This window comes from Melitaea cinxia, chromosome 24, assembly GCF_905220565.1.
Source record: "Melitaea cinxia chromosome 24, ilMelCinx1.1, whole genome shotgun sequence".
Classification (NCBI taxonomy): Eukaryota; Metazoa; Arthropoda; class Insecta; order Lepidoptera; family Nymphalidae; genus Melitaea; species Melitaea cinxia.
In genome coordinates, this window is record NC_059417.1 from 9,360,249 (window position 1) to 9,384,650 (window position 24,402).

The window sequence follows — 24,402 nt, forward strand, 5'->3', positions numbered from 1 at the left end:
CTTTTTAACCGACTTCCAAAAAAGGAGGAGGTTCTCAATTCGACTGTTTTTTTTTTTTTTTTTTTTTGTTATGTATGTTACATCAGAACTTTTGACTGGGTGGAGCGATTTCGACAAATTTTTTTTTAATCGAAAGGTGGTGTGTGCCAATTGGTCCCATTTAAATTTATTTGAGATCTAACAACAACTTTTCGAGCTATATCTAATAATGCGTTTTTACTTGACGCTTTTTTCGTCGACCTACGTTGTATTATACCGCATAACTTTCTACTGGATGTACCGATTTTGATAATTCTTTTTTTGTTGGAAAGGAGATATCCCTAGTTTGGTACCATGATAAGGAAACCAGGATCTGATGATGGGATCCTAGAGAAATTAATGGAAATTCTTGAAAATCCGCAACAACTTTTTACTGAGTGTACTGATTTTGATAATTCTTTTTTTTTTTGTTGGAAAGAAGATATCCTTAGTTTAGTACCATGATAAGGAAACCAGGATCTGATAATGGGATCCCAGAGAAATCGAGGGAACTTCTTGAAAATCCGCAATAACTTTTTACTGGGTGTACCGATTTTAACAATTTTTAATTTAATCGAAAGCTGATGTTTGTCATGTGGTCACATATAAATTTCATTGAGATCTGATAACTACTTTTTGAGTAATCTTTGATAACGCACAGTTACTTGACTATTTTTTCGTCGATCTACGTTGTATTACTCGTCGATGTAATTGAAGTCGGTTTTTTTTCGTTTGCGAGCAAACACAATTTTTATCTTGGATATAGTAATTATGTACATCGAAATAAAGTATAGCCTATCTTTCAAGTTGGATCAAACTGCTTTTTGCAAATTTGATTAAAATCGTTACGTAGTTTAAGAGTCCATCGCGAGCAAACAGCCTGACGCGTATTTATATATATTAAGATTTATATGTACTTATACCACATATATTCTTAACGAAAAAAAATGTATAAATAGCTAAATCAGTTTGCTGGTACCTAAAACACAAGCATTAATTTGCCTATCTTAGGCAAATACGACCATTTGTATCAGGCATATACCACCCCATACGATATACCCACTATCCTTTCCGAGTACTAGTTTGGTAAATTTAAGATGCTTTCTAAGGCCGTGTGTCTCGTGTACCCGTAATAAGACCATCACATTGCTGGTTCGTGTAACAAATTGCATCTGTCACGACCACCCTCAACGATGTCCGCTATAAAATACAGGACGAAGATCACACTGTTTTTATTATGAGATGCTGCAGCGAACGCTGAATATTGAATATCGAGATGTATATTTTAATAAACCTGTTACTTCGTGTATACCGAAGTTTATACGTGCATAAAAATATGATTGAAATGTTTTTTTAACCGATACAGTTTTAATTAATGTATTTATTTATTTTATTTATTTATTCTTAATGTACACCAAAATACAGACACATATAAAGAAAGATACAATACAAGATGTACAAAGGCGATCTTATCGCTAAATAGCGATTTCCTCCAGATAACCTTTGGGTACAGGACACGATACAGTAGCAGCGGTTAGAAGTGTGCACAAATTAAGGAGGAAAAATCAATAATAAATAAAGTCAAACAAATCGTTTACATGTTTAATATTAAAAATACGAGGCATTATCAGACATACGTAGATAAAAACTACGATATGATAGATTCACATGAATATAAAAAATATGTAAGTTGAATTTGAAATCTTAATATGGAATGTATATTATTTTAAATGACTAAATATTTTTATAACATACTATGTGGAAACAGACCAGTTTCTACAGGACGTAATTGTCCCCTGAAGGTTGAGAAAACAGTCTGAGATGCCATCCAAATTGTAAATTCACTGGTAGACGTGTTGTTTTGTGTCGTAAACGTATCTTGATTACTTCCATCACATTCTCTATACATATCACATTGACCACGTCCAAAAGGAGACTACTTCTCGATATGATAGAAAAATTGAAGTTTAGAAGAGTTACGCTATCAGAAAGAGAGTTGGTGTAAAAATAATTACACGTATTAGGGGACTGAGTCGCCCTCGTCCGTAGGTGTGTACCCCGTTGCGAAACCCTACACGTGGTCCCCGGGTGGTGCTAATCAGGTGACATACTAGTGGTAGGCTCTGGCCGACGGCTCGCGACCACCCACTGAACAAAGTCGTACCGTCAAGCGGTTTCGTGTTTCGGTACGTTGATCAGTGTAGCCGACTGAGAAGTTGGGTCGAAATAGTTGTTCTGCGCGAATTGACCGGACTGACTTGCACTGGTGCCGCTGCACTGTGGTGATTGGAATTGGAGGGTAGCGGGATCCGAGGCACGGTGCACCGCTGGCCGACCGCAGGTAGTTGGGGGCCCAATTAATGTGCTAGCCACACACGAAAGGCTGCCCCGCCAACTGTCGAAAAATCCCGGGATGCGCCATCGTGCCGGTTGGCGACCGGACGAGAGGGCCCGGTGGACATCTCCGGGGGGGCTCGGGCGTCCCCGCAGTCTCCAGTCCAATCCCCTTTCCGGCGCGGTGATCCGGTGGTAGTCTGGGGGTTAGTTGCGTGGAGCCTCATTTCACTGCCTTCTTCTCGCCTTCCTTCACTCGTTTTTATATGGCTAAGAGGTACAAAAACAAGGCAGCACAGCGGTTGCACTCCCTCTCACTATCAGTGCACCTCTCCAACATTCGAGGTTTGCACTCCAATCTCGTTGCAGTCCACCACCATCTCGAGACTGAGAAACCGGCCCTATTGTTCCTCTCGGAGACGCAGATCGGCAGTCCGTCTGACACGGCATACTTATGTTACCCGGGATATACCTTGGAGCATAATTTTAAACCACGCGCGGGCGTTTGCTTATATACCCGCGACGACATATGCTGCCGGCGTCTCCGTAATCTTGAAGACCCCAACTTCTCCAACTTATGGGTTTTGGTGGATACAGGAGTGGCGAAAATTCTTTACGTCTGTGTTTACCGTTCACACAGCGGAGATGTGGAGACAACCAGGCTTATGCAACACCTTAGTGAGGCGGCTGACGCGGCTCAGCAGCGGTATCCTACTGCTCAATTGGTAATGCTGGGAGACTTTAACGCCCACCATCAAGAGTGGCTATTCCCATACCAGCACACTGACCACGCTGGTAGAGAGATTCGTAACCTCGCTTCAACGCTCAATCTCACCCAGCTAGTCCGAGAAGCAACTAGGGTACCCGATGTTGACTCGCATATTGCCAACTGTTTGGACCTACTGCTGACAACAGATCCTGACCGCTATTCGGTTTCGGTCTCATCGCCTTTAGGCAGCTCCGACCACTGTCTGGTGAAGTCTGTATCCGTTTATTCGCCGCCCTTTCCCTGCCCCAAAGGCACCCGGCGAATATGGCGATACAAGTCAGCAGATTGGGATGAGATGCGTTTTTTCTTTGCATCGTACCCGTGGCGGCAGATTTGCTTCTCCTCTGATGATCCTTCATCATGTGCGAATGCTGTGGCTGATGTGCTGCGTCAGGGAATGGAGTATTACATTCCATTCACTGACGCTTCAGCCTCCGTGGCAGCTCGACCCTGGTTCAACTCTGACTGTTCTCGTGCTGAAGCAGAAAAGAACACTGCTTACCTGGCCTGGGTCGATGCTTGTAACCACAAGACAACAGACGGGAGCCAGAGGAAGAAAGCCTATAATAGAGCTGCCAAGTCCTGCAAGAAGGCTCTCCGGAAGGCTCGATTTGACCACATTGGCAGAATTGGGACTAGGCTTTCGTCATACCCACCTGGTAGTAAGGCCTTTTGGTCCCTGGCTAAGTCGGTTGAGTCGAACTTCTGTCGCCCCTCACTACCTCCACTGCTAAAACCCGATGGATCACTAGCCCACACCGCAGAGGAGAAGGCAAACCTATTTGCAAAACTCTTTGCGGAATCCTCATGTTTAGACTCAGGCAGCGCCACACCTCCAATTTCTTCGATTCGATGCGAGACGTCCATGTCTGAAGTCCGAATTCGTCAAAAAGAGGTCCTTAAAACCTTGCGCAATCTGGACGTGAATAAAGCTAGCAGTCCTGACGGAATACCTGCCATAGTACTCAAAACTTGCGCACCTGAGTTGTCTCCAATCCTGACACGTCTGTTTCGTCTCTCTCTAGCGACAGGACAAGTGCCGAAAGCCTGGAAGCAAGCTAACGTGCAGCCTGTGCCTAAAAAGGGCAGTCGAGCTGACCCTGTCAATTACAGACCAATTTCCATAACGTCCATACTCTGTAAGAGTATGGAACGTATACTGAATAATCGGCTTCTGGCACACCTTGAGGAGAACGATCTTCTTAGCGACCGACAGTTCGGTTTTCGTCGCAAGCGGTCCACTGGTGATCTTCTCGCGTATGCCACACACATTTGGAGTGAGGCTATCGAGAAACACGGGGAAGCCATAGCGGTCTCGCTCGACATCTCGAAGGCATTTGACAGGGTCTGGCACGATGGCCTTATTAGCAAACTTCCCTCATACGGCCTACCCGCTTCTCTCTGTGTTTGGATATCTGACTTCCTGAGGGATCGATCAATTCGCGTGGTTATAGACGGTTGCGAGTCCGATCGTTTAGTCATCAATGCCGGGGTCCCTCAGGGGTCTGTACTCTCGGCAACGCTATTCTTGCTGCACATCAACGACCTGCTCAAACCCGGGACCTTTGGGTATGCAGATGACAGCACCGTTGTCGAGCGTTACATGTTCGACGCACGAGCGAGTGGGTCTGAGATCCAGTCGCTGAGGGAAGCCATGATTCAGCGTCTGAACTTGTCCCTTAAAGCCGTCTCTGATTGGGGTGACGCAAATCTGGTCAAGTTCAACGCCTCTAAGACCCAGGCGTGTCTCTTCTCGGCAAAACGGAGTCCTTTCCAACTGACTCCCTCTTTCCGAGGTGTGCCCGTGCCCATATCCGGCCACCTGGAGCTTCTTGGCGTTACTCTAACATCCACCCTCAATTTTGGCTCGTACATAGAGGCAAAAGCTCAAACAGCTGCCAAAAAACTGGGCGTCCTCTCGAAGGTGAGACAGTACTTCACTCCGGAACAGCTTCTGAATTTATATCAAGCACAATTTCGATCATGCATGGAGTACTGCTCTCATCTTTGGGATGGCTCAGCCAAGTACCAGCTGGAGCTTCTTGAATCAATTGAGAGACGAGCCAGGAGGCTCATCGGTGACGATGCACTGGTCGCCACAAAGCTGCAAAGCTTACATCATCGGCGTAGGGTGGCCGGCCTGTCGGTTTTTTATCGGATACACTTCGGAGAGTGTGCGCAAGAACTCCATGACCTGATTCCGCCCTCCCCCTTCCATCATCGTACAACCAGACGCTCTGCGTTACGTCACCCTTATATGGTTGACATTCCCCCTATACGCACTAAGCGATTCGCTAGTACATTCTTGATCCGTACGGCCAAAGAATGGAACTCTCTACCAGCGTCTGTGTTTCCTGAAAGCTATGACCTGGGGATCTTTAAGTCGCGAGTGAATAGGTTACTTCTAGGTAAGCGTGCTCCATCTTAGACCGCATTTTCACTTATCATCAGGTGAAATAGCGGTCAAACGCCAGCCTATCTATGCATAAAAAAAAAAAAAAAAAAACGTCTTTTTCTTACGTGGCAAAAATCCATCATGAATACCCCCTCCAGCGCGGGGGCGCCCGAGGGTTATGTCAGACTCCTTCTGGCTAAAAAACCACCACGTGTGAGCAGTCGTCCGCCTGGGTGGGGCGAGATGGGGTCGCGCTAGCATCTTGCCCTATTCCTAATTAATGTAGTGAAAACTTTTATTTGATATTTAAGGTTAAAAAATGTTACTTTTTCGTATAATGCTTACGTTACGCTTCGGCCTGTAATATTCCACAGCTGGGCATAGGCCTCTTTCCCCATGTAGGAAATGATTAGAGCTTAATCCACTACGCTTTTCCAATACAAGTTGCAAGTTTTTAAATTGGCGTTATATAATACATTTACTCGAACAATTCTTGTATATAATCTGAATCTCGGAAACAGCTCCAACGATTTTCATGAAATTTAGTATTCAGGGGGTTTCAGAGGTGATAAATCAATCTAGTTAACTAACTTACAAGGTTTAAATAGCTCAGATGGAAAATCGGGCGGTCTCAAATCCAGAAGATCCCGGTTCAAAGCCAAGCTGATGTCTCCAATCAGATTTTTTTCTCTTTTTTTAAGCTACTTCTTTTGTGAGAAACTATTATTGGGAACCCTTTATCATCACATCTAATTCGTATCTGTGTATTAAAAAAAAAAAAAAATATATATATATATATATATATATAGAATTACTGTCGGTAAGATTGATATATATCGAATAATATTCATATTTCATCAGTATGTAATTCGTATTTAAATATAAATTGCAAAACACAAGATTTACCAAAAAAATCCAGGTACTGTATTCATACCGGATTTTACACCAGTTCAGTCATCTATTCAAATTTTTTTTTCTTTTCACATCGCAATTCTAGAATTAAAAAAAGTATGTCTCTCTGAGTATTTTCAAGATTTTCTTTCAATGACCTGTATGAGATCTCCGGTTTTAATTTGAATCAAAATTATCGTAATGAAAGACACATCATTAAAATATTTATATGGAAATTGGTTAAGTACGCTTGGATTTCTCTTGAAAGTTACACTTGTGGAAAATTAATCGTGAACAAAAGGTAATCCATACGATAACGTTGGAATAATTAACCTTATACCTTAATTAAAATTTAAAAATCATTATGAAGTATGTCCCAGTATATGAATAGTATATTTTTTATTTAGTAGAACACTAATAAAATTTAATTAAACAAAGTGTTTTTGCTGCTGACTTTGTGACAAACATCTTTTTTTTTTATGTCACTAGGTCGGCAAACAAGCGTACGGCTCACCTGATGGTAAGCGATTACCGTAGCTTATAGACACCTGCAACACCAGAAGCATCGCAAGCGCGTTGCCGACCCAATCCCCAATCCCCCCAGGAGCTCTGGTCACCTTACTTACCAACAGGAACAGAATACTGCTTGAAAACAGTATTATTTTGCTGTGATCTTCTGTAAGGTCGAGGTACTACCCCAGTCGGGCTGCTCCATATTTTGAGTAGGAAATTCCTGCTGTGCCCTACCTGAGTTACATCTTTGGCACAAAACTTCTAAATAGACTTGTAAACTTTTAAAATAAATAAATAATAAATAAATAAACGCCTCACACTCAACGCGCCCACTAGGACTTACTCATGTATCAGGGTCCGGAAACACAAAATACACAAGCGCAAACGCCCAGACCACGGCAAACATCTGTATGGCCAATACAAATTTATACCATATACGGGGATCGAACCCGCAACCGCCAGCGCAACAGCCGCAATCCAGCACTGTAACCGCTGCTAACGCGTCGTCAAAAAATGGAATGAGTGTTTCTATTGCTTGGATCTTAGTACAGTAATCAAATGTTCAGGCAGAGTATCTTCCATCATTCCTAGACATATATTATAGGACATTAAAGATAATAAAAGACCTCATTTACATTACAAATTCATAATTACGACTTCGGTGTCATACAAACAATAATAAAATTATAATCTACAAACATACAAAGGAAGCAAAATTCTTAAAAAAAAAACATTCCTGAAAATTTTTCCTATACCAACTCGTAATACAAATAAAGGCGATACAATTAACCAGCAGTACTAAAATAGTTATAACATCATTAGCTCCAGTCACCAAAGAGGGAATAATTAAATATCCAAAAAAGAAAAAAAAGCTGATAAAATCAACCGCAATTGTGAACTCTCATACCTCTTACTCGCCTATTTAAACTTTGCAGAGCTCTTGTTAATTCTCGTTGGATTATTGCGTCTGTTGCTTGAGATCGCGCGCGGTTTTTTTTTGTTTTTCTTTTGTCATTATTAAACTTCCTATTCCAATGGGAGTGTTGCGTTAAGGTTGTGTCAATTTATTAATATCATACGCATAATGTAATGTCAGAAATTCTTATATACAAAATTCTCGTGTCACAATGTTATTTACCATACTCCTACGAAACGGCTGGTCTCTGGAAATCTGGTAGGTCTGAGAATCGGCCAACATTTATTTTTCATACCCCTGAGTTATGGGATTAAGGGGGTTAATACCATATATGGCAAAACAACGTTTGCGGGGTTAGCTAGTATTTTATATTAACATAGTAGCCTATTAAATTTTGTTTGTTGACTTTGTACACGCATAAAAAGCATAGACACATAATATGTATTACTATAATTCTAAATAGCTATGTTCACTTGGTATATTTGTAGTTACTGGCGCACAAGCAAAATAATGAATGAAATCCAGTTTTAAGTCAAAGTTAAGGTCAAGCTTTTATTAGGAACTACTTTATTCTCAACGGACTTATGGTAAGAAAAAAAAACATGTATTTGTGTGTGTCCGCAAACATATTATACACACACAAAATTAAAGCCTCTGATTGTGACAAATACTTATATAATATGTTCAGATGTTTGTCACAAATGGTTGATCAGGAAAAATAACCAGATATTGCGACCACCACAGGATGCCATTCTAAATTCTATAGAACCTGAAAATACAAAATAGTAATGAATGCGAGATATCGTAAGTAAACTGACATCAAATGTTCAAAGTATAGAAGCTTAAGTAACTTATCGCTTACAATGGATTGACAGGATAAAGAAGAAAAAAATAATACATTTCTGATTCACAAAGGAAGTATTAACATTTTGAGATGGAAATCAGTGAATTTGTGACGTGACGATGAACAGACACGAACAAAAGAGAATATAACAACAAATATCAGAATATTGAAACAGATTTTCATGAAAATTTTGTCAATGAAAATGTTGTATATTGCATATTGGAAAAAATCCATACACAATATTATTTATGCATGTAGCAAACTTAAGTTCAATGAATCAGCATATCATTCTGGCTTCTGTAAATACATAGACAAGATAAACACAGTTTCATATTATTAATGTTTATTACGGCAATGCTATGAGGGTTGGTATAATTTCTATCAGACAACAATTAGTGCCTTAGTAAACAGCCTCTGTCACCAACACTTTATTTATATTAAAAATATTATTCCTGCATTACCAACAATTAATTGTGTTGTCCGCTCACACAGCAGTTTTCGTTCTCCGTTAAAGTCACAAACAAAAAATACCAAAAGAGAGGTTACTCTACGCTGCAAATCGTCAATCAATCTTAGAAAATCATTAGCGCTATACTCGAAGCGTTTTACACTGATATTTATCGTTCACGAGTTTTTCTGCGCGGCATTGAATACTGATCAAGACGAATCGATATGGTGCAATAACTCAAAGTCAACAGAATGGGAAACGCGTGACCGCTATAAATCTACTGTATTTCTGACTAAAATTAAGACTCAATTTTGTCTAGATTATTGTGAGATTGCGCATTGACTCCCAGATTATTTTAGTTCCAATAAATCCTATACACTATGTTTTATTGTATGCGGGGCAGTAAAAAAGGAAATATAATATTTATTATTTAACACATCGTATGGAAATGTTATATTATCTGGTTAGAAAATTCTGTCTAAATTAAATTTTGGACTCACCACAAAAATAAAACTATTTGGACAAATATTTACTGTAATTTTAGTCAATTAATAATTTTCCAAAAAATGAAAGTATTTTTGCTATTTGTAAGCCATTCTATTTGTGCCTTTTGCAGGACACGAAAAACGCTTCATCTTTTTTCTTAACTATAATTACAATAATATCAGGAATGTATATGCGATAAGTTTAAATAATAACAATAATAATAATCGTTTATTTGCAAGAACATGGTATTGAAGTTGTACAAGGTTCACATTAGTATAATCCAAACATATTCTACCTTACGGTGTGCAAATATTAAATATCAATAAGGTTTAATACAATAACTGCGTAAGTTATAAGAAGTTATTTGCGCGTAAATAAAGTAGATGTACGACGAAATTTGTGTAAATAATCTGAGAATATAATATTAAGAAAAAAAAAAATGGTATAGAAAAATATTCTGACGATTTGAAAATCGCTTAAAACGGATGTACAAGTCGGAATACCTTAAGTCATAGCATCAACGTATTGCAAGAATATAAATGAAACGGTCCGACAAACATAATTTACCCACAATCTAGAAAAATCCTCCCGTAAAGGATCAGTCTTGCTTTGCGAGACATTTGAAATTTTAATGTAAATGAAAATTTAAAACCAAGAGAAAGGGTGGCGAGACATCGCTCCGAACTCACTTCATTTCGTCTAACTTTACATATTTCCTGAAATAAAATATATTCAAGTCAAGGTGGAATTCATTGGCAAGTCTAAGGTAATGACTTTATTGTAAACCTTCGCTCTATTATTCATTAGCATTTACTGTTATTCTCTCTTTCTATTAGACTGTATTTTCTATTCCGATGAGCGAAATAATATTCCATTTAAATATAAATGTAAGCCTTAAAATAAAGGTGCTAAAGTTGTTATTTCGTTAACAGTCCAATAACCACCACTACGTATAGCTCCACACATAGGTATTGTAACGAATTTGTTATCCTCTACATTCCCAATAGATTAACATTACACGCTCTATATTTTATAATACCGACGACCACAAGATAAACTTAAATCGCTACTGATGAAACAAAACTAAAGATTATGTTTTGATGTGTAGACGCTGATCATGAACTGATTTGAGAACTGAATAGAATATTGAAGAAGATATGAATTCAGAAAGTCGCTTACTTTTGCTTATATGCTAAACCTTCTACACACCACTGCACAAGGCTTACTGAAAGCGATGCAAGGGCCTCAAGGGGAGTCTCTTACAATCACTATCTTACTATCCTGCAACGACCTCAACAGTGCTTATGCCAGCTCGAGACCAATGATTATTCTCTGACTAACTTATGAAACCATCAAAGTTACATCTTAGCCACATCCAGAATTGAAAAGATTGAGACCGACAATCGCTGCTATGTAAGGAAAAAGGGATCCTTCAAATCTAGGAGCCTGCGAAATTTTCCGTATAATATATCAAGGACAAGTACGGGTACTAAAACTTTCTGAGGCATCACGAATATTAAATATCTCCGATGCGAGGATGATACAATATTCTGGTATAATTTTCTCATTGTTCGCCTTCCTTGGGCACGATATTAATGTATCGTACATTATAATGGTTGACTTTTGTTTCTGAGTGACTTATTGTTTAATAAAAAGCAAATATATGATTACGTTTAGATAAACATAACTTGATAATTACTGGATACTTGCTGTTGATGACGATGTTACTATCTAAATTAAAATGAACCGGTAAATGCTAAGCATAAAACTCGCTTTATATATGAACTTAATAAGATACGATTAATTATACATTTAAAAAAAAACAGAAAACGGATAAAAAGATTTTCCAAGTACACAAAAAAAGAGACTACTAACAATAACATAGGTTAAGCGTACATTGTAAGTAGCAAATAAGTGTACATTTATTGTAGTGAGAAAATAAGTGTACATACTCGTATATTGTAGTTAGGAACTAAGTGTAAATATAATAAAAATAATAACTACTACGTATACTTAGTAATCGTATAATATATAAAGGTGTGCACGTATATAATTAAAAAAAAAATTTTTTTTGCACGTTAGCACGGTTAGAGCCATGGATTGTACCTGTTGCGCTGGCGGTTGCGGGTTCGATCCCCGCACATGACTAACATTTGTATTGGCCATACAGGTGTTTGCCGTGGCAGCGTGGTGGATTAAGCTCTGATCCTTCTCCTACATGGGGAAAGAGGCTTATGCCCAGTAGTGAGATATTACAGGCTGAAGCGCGTTAGCACTCTAAGTACAGAATAGTCTTGGTCAGTGGGCTCGCGTCAATTTTTAGAGATTCTAAGGCTAGTTCTTAAGTTTTCTTAAGTTGCAGTGAAGTACAGATGCTTGTTTAAAAAAAAAAAAAAAATTGGAATAACAAAAGCACGGACATTATAAGCCTGTGGATATATCTCTTACATAAAAAAAGCTTAAAACTCGAAAACGGATAAACCAATTTGGCAGTTTTTTTTTTGAATTTCCAATGCTTTTAAGAAGGTTTTTATAAAATGAAACGATTAACAATTATATAGAATTTTTCATCAATTTTCAGGAAACGTAACGATTTATTTTCTAGTCTATTCTTCTTATCTTTCTAGTCGCATTTCGCAAGATAGCTTCTGTCGAAACACGTATATTATTTATTACTGACGCAGATAATGGAGTGATAAACTTGTTTTAAAGTTTTTGCTAGAAAGGAATCGATTTTTCACGATGATTTGCTTCATCTTTTTACATGACATACATTTTAAATGAACATTCATAATTTTTGTTCTAGCAGTTTGATGACTGTGTTACGATTGATTTGATCAAAAGACTGAATTACTTTCAACTGTACCATCAGTGCTTTATATCTCCAGATAAGCTCTATTCCTTATCATCAGAGACTTTTTCTTGTATTTTTTTATATTACATTACGGGATTTGTACATTATTAGATTGTACTTATTAGATGACTTTGCTGTTACTAAGGGATTTGATAGTAATAAACATTTACAAGCTCGTTGGCGCATTTTGTCGTGGTTCAACACAAGCATTCAGTTAGCCATAGGAACAAACCGTATTTGTATGTAAAAGAAATGTGGTAAAATCTTGTTCAACAACGCATTTCAAGAGATTAATATCAGGGAAAAAGTAGCAATAAATTTTTTTACGACTTACCCATACGTTTCCATTCGAGTGAGACGCCTGCCAAATAATAAAATCCGTTTTAAAGGAATGAATGAATCGTAAAAATCTTATTACCCATTTAAAACATTCGTATTACTTGGATCATACTTTAAACCAAGATGGTGTTTTTATTAGAATTGAATATGCTTTGTAGGTTTTTATATTACAGGCTGAATAAAATTAAAGTACTATAGATGTGCATTTAATCAACTTAAAGGCGTTTGATTTTCGTTGTAGGAATATTTTTTTCAGAATTGGGTATCTTTTCTCATCTTCAAAATCTTAGAAACAGAGGGTTAAAGAAAGAAAGAAAGAAAGACATTTATTTTAGACACATACACTGCTTACAGACATACAACAAACACAATGAGAGCACAAATACATTAAAAAAGTAAAAAGAAAAAAAAAATTAAGTAAAAATGTAACTAAAAATTTAAATATTTGATTTAAAATAAGAAAAGTAAAATTTTATCAAATAAAAAAAAAAATTAAAATAAAAAATAAAGCGAAAAGAGTAATATTCAAACTTTTTGGATTTTTTTCCTTAAGCATCGATTTTCATATAAGGCCCTCGGTATGAAAAAAAATATGAGGAGTAAAATCTACTGAATGAATGACCTCGTTACGTTTTTGGTATATAATATATGAATTTAATAAAGCCTGATCATCTGTTTTCTTAAATAAAAAATTACATAATAGATTAACTTTTTATGTTAAACAAAATTCATTGTTGTTTGAAATTTGGCCGGAATTTATGATTTTCTTTAAGTATTAGAAATTAACAGAAATTAGACTTATATTTAGTTAATATATATATATTGTAACATTAATTGTTTATATTTTAATTCCTAAAAACGAAGACGAATTCTAAAGACATTTTAGCAGCTGAAAACACAAATGTCCTTACTGAGCAAGATTAACTTTGTACTTACTTGCATATAGATTAACTTTGAACTTTATCTTCTCCTATAAAAGCATTTACGTATAGTAGATGCGATAGTAACCATTGAAGCAATGCCATTGAAGTATCCACTTTTCACTCCGTATTGTTAGTGTTTCGTTCAACTGTGTGGATAACTGAATCAATTTTATTCAAAGGTCTGGGTTTTTTTTGAAGCATTGTAGTCGTAGATTTTATTTACTTAACAGAACATAATTCTTTTTATAAATAAATTAATTAATTTCCTTTGTATAATTTTTAATTAATTTATTTCCTTTGTATAATTTTTAGCTTAATCCACCACGCTGCTCCACTAGGGGTCAGCGGAATTCCCCACTATGAGTAACAATCGCTATCAGGTGTATATGATAACAACCGGGAGTGACAGCTTAATGTGCTCACTGAGGCACAGTGCGGAGACCCACAACATCAAATATACAAACCGAATGGAAATATTTGTACAAATACCGAGCAGGAATCGACCCCGCAATCCGCCAGTGTTTAGCCACGTAGATGGCACACGCACAACTTCACCAGAGCGGTTGTTTAACTATTATACAACTATTTATTATATGTGACTAATCGTAAAAATATGTATTACTATTTGATTGATTATTCGAGCGTCATTATTGTAAATGCCGTGCCCATCTGTAATTGCGGGTAGACGAACATTTTAACAAAATGTACGTACGCCAGATAGTTTGCTGTGTACCTTGCGTTGATGAGCCTTGAATAAATAAATAAATAAATAAATAATTAAATTATAAAGTGTACTTGTATAGCTCACGAGGAAAGTATTATCCCAAATAAAAAAATCACAAATATTGGTTTTAGTACATAGAAAAATTATATCTGATTTTATCCGTTGATTACTGTTGTTATACTCGTATGTATGTTATATTTCAAAATCAAAACTGTGAAATGGTCCCTAAAAGCATAACTTATCAGATGGATGCATGATTTAATTTTTGATAAACAAAAATCTAAAATAAAAGTAGCCTAAGCTACTCCTTATTACATTAGCTGTCTGCCAGTGAAAGTCCCGTCAAAATCGGTCCAGCCGTTTCAGAGATTAGCCGGAACAAGCAGACAGACAGAAAGACAGACAAAAATTATAAAAAATACATATGAATTAAGTTAAAAGCGGTTGTGTTATTATTACAAACAGACACTCCAATTTTATTTATTTGTAAAGATGATTGGCACAACTACGCTCTTCAAATTCTAGATTAGTTCTGTTGACGTAAAAGTGTCTTACACGTATGTAATTTACAAAACATACCTTAAAATTTGAGACATTTGTAAACACGTGTACACACATGACACGTTTGACACGTAAGTACGTGTGCTGCAAATACTCAATGGTGATACGATCGTGCCCTAGGGACTTCCCCTCGTCATGTCATTTTAAGAACGTGTGTGTGAGAGAGATAATATTTAGTAAATTATTATATCTGTTACGTGCTGTAACGTAACAAATAGTAAATAATAATATTTGGAGATGATTTTTGGTGATACAATTTTTTTGTATCACCAAATCTGATCTGATGATGTTTTTTTTTTTTTGTTTCTAATTATCTGATGTATCTGATCTGATCTAACTTTTTTAGTAGTTGTTTGATAATCTTTAAGTTATCAGTCCACCCAGTCAAAAGTTCCGAGGTAACATACATTGAAAAATACAGTACGACTTGAGAACCTCCTCTTTTTATGAAAGTTAGTTAAAAAAACGGTAAAGAAGGTTTTCAGAGAAAAAGTAGGCATTTAATGTTTGAATTAAATATATATGTAATAATGTATTTTGTAGCATCGAATGTTTAACCGAGGTAGGTCACAGCAGAAAATTTTCTGCTCAAAATATAGAGCAGCCCGACTGGGGTAGTACCTCGACCTTACGAGTATTCAGCTGCACAGTATTTCCTGCCTTACCTCAACAAAATTATTATAACAATATAGTAGATTAACAATTTTGTCAATTGAAGATATTTAAAAAAAAAATAGGTTTCGAACATCGTGATTTTTTTTTTCGTCCATCTTTCGTTCTATGTCTGACTTTCATCTCTAAGTTCAGTACGGTTCTTTTGGCTAAGAATATTGACTCCGTTAACCCCTGAAGCAATAAAAAGGTTGGTTAAAGTTTAGCGCCAACGTCTGCCTGTCTATGGCATAGCAGTTCTAACTGATGGAACGTTTTCGGTGTGTTTTTTACATGAAAGCGAGTTTTCTTGCAATTTCAAATGCATTAGTTCTTTTCTAAAAAGATGTATTGCCACAAATAAATATATTTAAATTAATAATGATTTGCCATAACGTTTAACTATTACGAAGAGTTTTATTTTTTATTTTTTAATGTGATCGTTATTACTTAAGATAATAACAAAATAATCTAGCTTTTTAAAGCATATTAAATAATTATTGACGTGACAAAGTTTAATAAATCGATGAACGCCAGCTAAATGTATGAAAAAGGATGACTCATTGTCTCGTAACACTCATAGCCCCGTTACGCTCATTGTCCCGTTACGCTCTTAGTACCCTTTGCCCGCATCTATCTCTCTTCCACTCGATTGGCCTCTGCGTCCGAGGAGACGTTTTGTTATGACGTTGTCACGTTAAACTATCGTCCGTAAACTGAATTTACAGACAGCCAATTTTTTTAAAGATATTTATAATCATGATATCTGGCTGTTTAATTGAAATAAGTTATATTTAGAGCTAAAAATAAATGTATCGGTTTTTCTCATTTATAATAGGATAGCTATGTCACAGTCTGTCTCAAATCATTCAGGTGCGAAATCGACTATCAATTGAGGTGTTCAAGCGTAAAAACGAGACCGCTTAAGTGATTTTTTAATCGACTGTCCCAAAAAAAAGTGTTTTGTAAAAGGGATCATCATTGAGATGTACATATGAGTGTGCACGTTTTTATTTACTCATGTGCTTATTATTGATAATTTTTTAATGTTTTTTTTTATACAACTAGGTAGGCAAACAAGCGCACATTTCACCTGATTGTAAGCGGTTACCATAACTTATAGACGACTGCAACACCAAAAGCGCGTTGCCGATCCTACCCCCAATTCCCCCAGGCGCTCTGGTCCCCTTACTCACTACAGGAACATAACTCTGCTTGAGAGTAGTAATATTTAGCTGTGTGTGTTCTTCTGTTAGGTCAGGCACGTCCCCAGTCAGGCTGTTCCAGATTTTGAGCAGTATATTTCCTACTGTGCCCTCGATTCATCTGGTAAGGCTTAAAATTATATACTTTGACAGCACGGATCACTTAGCTTAGTCACCTACCCATTCCATTACATAAATATTTTTTTTAGGTAAATGTCGGTTGTAAAAAAATTAATCTACACGAAAGCATAAAACAACAGGAAACTAACAAACAAACATTACTGATGTTTGTCCACAAACCCATTAACATCGCGCTCGAAACAATAACTTGTAGCGAAACAAAATATGTCGTTCAAACAATAACTATGAAACTAGTATGAAAAGTGCTTTCTGTGCATATGAAAATACATTTAAAACAATACAAGGCTACATGTTCATTGAATGAGAAGCGATGCTAAGCTATATTATTTAAAAAATAAGTTAAATTGGAAACTACAATACTTTTAAAACCCAAAAGTTAAAAATAAAAACTAATAAATAAATAAATATAACATTCACACATAGTCATCTGTTTCTAAGATAAGCAATTTAATGCTAGTGTTATAGGTCACAGCTGGCTAAGGTAGCTTAATATTTTTATATAAATATGCATGGAAATAATATATATATATATATATATATATATATATATACATATATATATAAATATATAAATACAAATATTACACCCAGACTCAGGCGGGAATCGCAACCACAACCCACGGAGCAGAAAGCAGCGCCACTATAAACTGCGCCAACGAGCTAGTCAAACTAATAGTGTTTTTAATAGTTTTGTTCAGGAACTGACACCATGAAAGCGAATAATAAATATAATGTATAACATAAAATAACTTTTTTAAAAGCATGCAAATTCACTTCACCATACATTTAAAATTACATTAATACTTTGAGTTATGAATACAACGAAATAAAGAGCTATGAGTACCATACACTATTATAATAAAAACATTGGTTTAATACAAGTAATACCGAGTATAACTAATACAAGTCCTTTAGCCAACCGTTCCTCAAATCTAAGTCCTTATCGGTAATAACTGTAACGTTAAGCTACCATTTCTGTCATTATTAATAACAATAATAATAATTATTATTAATAATTAAATAATCCCTTTATACTAATTGGGATACCGCTGATCCAAAAAACTACCGCCTATGACTTGCTTACCCACCATCCATAAGCTACTTACATCTGCAGAAATTACAAAACTTATATGTATTACAAATAATGTTTTCCCTACTAATCAGAATAGATATAAGCCTGGTAGCCACGTCGTATTACGTAAAAGATATTTTCTGTAAATGCGCTGAATATCCCCGCTCGTCCAATACAACACCAGCCTTCAAACCACGTTTCCAACTAAACTAAACCTATATTTAACAGAGAATTATTTTATGAATTCCTGCTTTTATCTCACGTGTGTTTTCTTTATATTTAAAAGTTTTATCGTTGTTTTATTTTAATATCACGAAACACGCTTTACATGGTATTAGGAAAGATTCACATATTATGTAACCAGTCTGTTTTAACCTTTTAGAATATGAAAAAGTATTTTTGTAGAATGCACTAATATAAAGAGTTGCCAGATTTAAAGTTCATACTTTTTGGTGTTATGAAATTTGTTTTTAATGTATATTGTTTTAAAAAGTTAGTTCGTTTAAATAGTAGGAACTGCTTTGTCATAAAAATGTATGTGGTATACACATAATCATGAAGCGGCGTAAAAATCCTAGAGGACCATAAAGATATCAGTGTTTTTGCTACTATTTCATACATCTAATATATAAAATTCTCGTATCGCGGTGTTTGTAGTTAAAATCCTCCGAAACGGCTTGACCGATTCCCACGAAATTTTGCGTGAATATCGGGTAGGTCTGGGAATCGAACATCTATTTTTCATACCCCTAAGTTATAAGGGGGAAGTTAAGAGGGTTGATAAAATATTATGAAATTTTGTGTGCATATCGGGTAGGTCTGAGAATCGAATATCTATTTTTCATACACCTAAGTTATAGGGGGGGGGGGGGGGTTAAAAGGGGTTAATAAAATATTATGAAATTTTGTGTGCATATCGGGTAGGTCTGAGAATCGACCAACATCTATTTTTCATTCCCCTTAGTTATAAGGGGAGGGGGTGATTGAGAAGGTTAATAAAACGTATGGCAAAATAACGTTTGCGGGGTCAGCTGCCCCACGGCTTCGCAAGCGTAAAAATTGATAATACTTACAAAGAGGGTCTAAAATAGTATATAATCATTATATTACATCAATTTGGGACCTTTTTGTACACAACTGGAATACTTATTTATGTTATAGGCAATCAAAAGCCTATAAATGAAATTTCGTACTTCTAAAATATATTAGTTACTAGCTGTGCCCGCGACTTCGTCTGCGTGAATTTAACAAAAAAGTTATTGTACAGTTCGCAGGGCTATAAAATAACTACTGGTTACTTAATACTTACTCCTTATTACATCAGCTATCTACCACTGAAAGTCCCATCAAATCGGTTCAACCATTTCAGAGATTAGCCGGAACAAACAGACATACAGACAGACAGATCAAAATTGTAAAAAAAATGTTATTTTGGTTTATGTAACGTGTACATCCATATGCATTTAGTAAAAAACGGTTACAAACAGACACTTCAATCTTATTTATTTGTATAGATTAGTACACACCTAAACGGGTCTAAGAATAATAATTAAATAAAAATAATAATTAAATTTATTTTTTTCTAAAGCGACCTAGAAATAAAGCTTACTTCATTTATTAACTATTTTTCTGTAAAATTTCATTTTTATCTGTCCAGCGATTTTTAAATTTCATTTTGAGTCAATAACAAAACGATTTTATATCTATCGAAGATAGAAGATTACAAATACATACAATTCAAGTTTTACTATAGTATGTCTAGCAAGCATGGTCGTCTGTTCCAAGGAAACTTATAGCCAATTGATATTCTCATATAGATATTTAAACGTATATAATACGAATAACTATAGCTAAGCCTGGAGCAGAAAGTTGAGGTTCTATGAGTCTATTAATAGTCAGCCATACGTAATTATGATTGTAAACAATAAGATAAAAAAATATATAAATAATATAAACATTCAGCCTGTAATATCCCACTGTTGGACTTAGGTCTCTTTCTCCATGTAGGAGAAGGATTGGAGCTTACGAGCTTACTTACCACGCTGCTTCACTACGGTTTACGGATATGTTCTCTACTATGAGTAACGATTGCTATCAGATATTTATAATAACACAACTGGGACCGACAGCTTAACGTGCTCTCCGAGGTACGGTGGGTAGACCCGCAATACAGACATCCAAACCGAAAGATATATTTGTACAAATACAAAGGTTGCCTGGAAGAAATCGCTGCTTTAGCGATAAGGCCGCCTGTTGCAACTAATGCAAATTTATTATTTATTTTTTTCGCCTCATTGAACTTGTTTTGCTTTTGTGTTGGTGTGCAGAAGTATAAATAAATAAATAAAATAAATAAATAAAATACAAATATCCTGCCTGAGCCGGAATCGAACCCCCAAACCGTCGGTGTTTTAGTCGTCTAATAGCACAACTGCACCAGAGCAGTTGTTGTTAAATAATATGATAATGCTAGATCATTATCTGTCAAAACAAACAATAATAAAACAACACATCCCTGTATTGTACATCGATAGCGTAATTTCCTTTCGAACACTAATTAATATGTAATTACTTCCAAATAGATTGCTAATTAATTCTCCTGTTAATGACTACAAGTACGTTAATTGTTTTATCTAATGGTATGTTAATTATATATACTAGTATAAAAAGTAAAAAAGGTTAATCTGTTTACGATTTTACGATTGACCATGTAACATCCAACTGCTGGACATAGGCCTCTTTTTCTCTGTGTAAGTGAAGAATCGGAGCTAATAATAATAAACCACGATGCTCTACTGCGTCTTCGTGGATATATTCCCTACTATGAGTAACTATCACTATCAGGTATATCTGTGTATAATAACAAGTAAAACCAACCACTTAACGTGCTTTCCGACACATAGTTGGCAGATCCACAACGACAGGTGTCCAAACGGGAAATATTCATTTGTACAAATCGGCAAGAACCGAAAATCGATCCTGCAAAACATAGCTGTTTTTGACGCCTACACGCACCATTACACCAGGGTGATTGTTAATCTGTTTGTAATCTACGAATTTTAAAACTGCTAATATCCGATGACTTTACGTGCTCTCCGAAGCACCACTACACCAGAACGGTTGGGTAAAATACATTCATCAATTTTTTTCTTGAAACATGAAGTCTTCAAAATAAGCTATCTATCTATCTATATAAAACTATCTGATGTTAAATATTCATCATCATCATGATCATCATTTCAGACTATTGCAGTCCACTACTGGACATAGGCCTCCACAAGTTCACGCCAAAAATGGTGTGAACCCATGTGTTTTGCCCATAGTCACCACGCTGGGCAGGCGGGTTGGTGACCGCAGGGCTGGCTTTGTCGCACCGAAGACGCTGCTGCCCAAATACCAAAATAAACTTAAAGTCAATTAATAATCAAATTTTCAGGATAAATTTATAATTAGGTAACTCGACGAAACGATAGTTTAGGTACCTGTTGCAATCTATTACTTCTATTACTAGAGGTATCTCGGCTTTGGATTATTTAATCAATGCTAAAATTACGTCATCATCATAATCGTCAGCATAATTCAGAAATAACTTGCTATATTATATCACAGTTATTTAGTTGCGGAACAGAACGAATAAATATAATATAAAAACTGTGAATCCACCATACCATAATATTTATACTAAACATAATCAGCTTTTAATAAAATTTATTTCGCACACGCTAAAGGTATGCTGAGGATAATCATTTGATATCCCATGGGTTTAACCTTGTTGTTTTAATGGTGCTATTTCCCAGAGGATGGAGACCCGTATTAGTAAGATTCCATCATATGCCCCGGTCTGTTCACGAACTGACCCATTAAGACTTTAAGCCATGGATAATATCATCAATCATATGTCTTATGAGGTTTATAAGGGTATCGTTGTGTCATTAACCGACTTCAAAAAAAGTAGAAGGTTATCAATTCGACTGTATTTTGTATGTGTATACCTGATAACTTTTTACTGGTCATACCGATTTGAATGATTCTTTCTATTTTGAAAGGTAAGTGCTTGTCGTGTGGTGTCATTTAAATTCGATTGAGATTTGATGAGTATTTTTCAAGTTAACACTAATTACATATCTAATTGACTAATTTTTGTAATTCACAATTATATTATTGACTTAAGATGCTTTCAATGTTTTCGAATCTAGAGCTCGTTACGTGTAGAAATCTGAAACAGAACACATACAAAAGTACATTGACAAAATGTGATGTTAAGTTACTTTACCAATATTGTTGGAACATGTTGTCTTCGATCACATTGGCAAAGCGTGACAGGTTGCAAAGGTTTGTATATATATAACGTTCATTCAAAAACCTATCCACGTAATAATCAAACAAATTGCGTTCTAAATGACACGCTTCACGAAGGGTATAACGAAAAAGATCTAATATCACACACGCCTACTTCAAATTTAAAAACATATTTCAGACAAAATTGCGAGGCTATGAGAGTTTTTTTTGTTAAGAAATAACCAAACAATGACGTTAAATTAAGGGACATAATTTTAAGAGATTGACCACCTGTGACCCATTAGGGTGCCTTGTCTAGTTCTTTATACTCTCGAACCCTTTAGGGTACCATTTTATAGGACCTATCTACATTTTTATCTTTAGGAATAATCCCCGATCCTGAAATTTAGAAGATAAAGGTAATTTCACAAGATCTCTCGTGAGATTTGCCCGAACTGAATTCTGATTTTAATCGTATCCGAATTTCGACAATCAAAGGACATTTCGAATTCGTTTTTCAAAATGTCGGATAACACTTTCTCGGTTTTTCTTGTAAATGCTATTCTTGATAAAATAACTATAAAATACATCAGTATGCATATGTTTACAATTTTTATGAGAAGACAAGTTTCGTGATACTCATATAGTGATTTCCTACGTGACGTCATGTCAAGTTGTGGCGTGATTTTATTGCCTAAATAGTCACATTTAGATACATAAGCAAATTACTTTTAATTAATCTGATACACTCTGCAGATTATATAACCAATAAATTCTTTCAAGTTGGGTTGCGATTAAAATCTGCTTCAAAGATACGAGTAATTATGTTTTGGCTCGAAATGTAGAATAAATAAACCCTGGAAAGAATGGTAGTAGACATTTAGTAAGCAAAATAGTATATATAGAGATTCAGCAAATATGTACTTATAAAGAAAGCAAAGCTTGGCAAGGTGAGCTAAAAAAGAAATAAAATCCACAGGTTTACCAAAAGTTACAGGCACATAGTTTGGCAAAAATCCAAGATAAAAAAATATATATAAGTTTTTCATAATCAAGATATTAATGAATTGAGTTATGAATGAAATGAAATTAATGTTTGTTTTTCTTTTTTCAACACTCTGTATAAAATTTTATTCTATGTTGATATATGTAAAAACAGTCAGACGATATTTTATTTAAATATTGAAGATCGTAACGGCAATCATTTGTAACAGACAGTTGAATTTTGTGATTTGGTAAATTCGAGAGACTCTAACGTGTGTACCCTACAATAGAGGTCACTAAGTGTATAAGAAAACATTTACTTTCCTTATCTATCATTTTAGAATTAAGTACCATTTTACGTTAATACAAAATACGGAGATTTCACTTTGTAGTACCTGTAAATCATTTGTCTAGATTTTGCGACGCCGTAATTCCTTTTTACACCGTCCCAATACACTTGAAAAAACATCGTAAAATCGGACAAGTAAACTCTTCCTTTGTGTCCGAAGCGTTAGGGCAATAAAAATGCTTTTTATAACCCATCCACTAGCTCGACTAACCGACCTTTGCCGGCGTGTGCACCATAAACTTGAGTAAAAACATTCTACTCTATAGTTACATTGAGAAGATAAATTTTAAACGCCTTTTAAGAAAGTAAGTTTGATATTTTTATGTAATCTTTTGATCAGCTTATTAACGATACAGTATGAATAACCACATTGCCGATGATTAGACGTAATAGAAGTTTTGAAATGAAACTTCTTTAGAATCGATGCGATTCGAAACTCGATGAAACGAAAATACGCCACGTCAGAGAAACAAACACACAAATATATAGGAGAGAACGAGATTGAATACAGTACCTACTGCTCAAAACGCGTAAGTGACGAGTTTCGCATGACGCTTACGACCTTTTTAATGAGACAGAGCTTCATTATACAAAAAACACAATATAAACCATCAAAAATTATGCCATTTAAAAAACAATATTAAAGTTCACAATATTCCTATTTCATTGTCAACCTTTCTCTCTTCAATAATCTTTGTATTTTTTTT

General features: G+C 35.6%; 1 protein-coding gene and 1 long non-coding RNA gene across 2 annotated transcripts; one reads left to right on the plus strand and one right to left on the minus strand.

The window, feature by feature from the left end:
• The first annotated feature begins 2,618 nt into the window (after positions 1-2,618).
• On the plus strand, positions 2,619-6,183 carry LOC123665384. Its single transcript, XM_045599697.1, has 2 exons — positions 2,619-4,082; positions 6,130-6,183. Exons 1-2 carry the CDS (start codon positions 2,619-2,621, stop codon positions 6,181-6,183), a joined length of 1,518 nt encoding a protein of 505 aa, XP_045455653.1.
• Positions 6,184-7,550: 1,367 nt separating this feature from the next.
• Positions 7,551-18,964, minus strand: LOC123665547. The gene is made up of 2 exons (XR_006745063.1): positions 18,934-18,964; positions 7,551-8,133 (listed from the first exon to the last, which is right to left on the minus strand). It is a non-coding gene; the product is annotated as an uncharacterized LOC123665547 (long non-coding RNA).
• Positions 18,965-24,402: the final 5,438 nt, after the last annotated feature.

What these genes read in the sequence shown, in the direction of transcription:
- LOC123665384 (XM_045599697.1), top strand. Translation starts at nt 2,619, where the DNA reads ATGGCTAAGAGGTACAAAAACAAGGCAGCACAGCGGTTGCACTCCCTC. An exon ending in CTGACGGAATACCTGCCATA is followed by an intron (nt 4,083 to 6,129) that starts GTACTCAAAACT and finishes TAAATAGCTCAG; the next exon opens with ATGGAAAATCGGGCGGTCTC.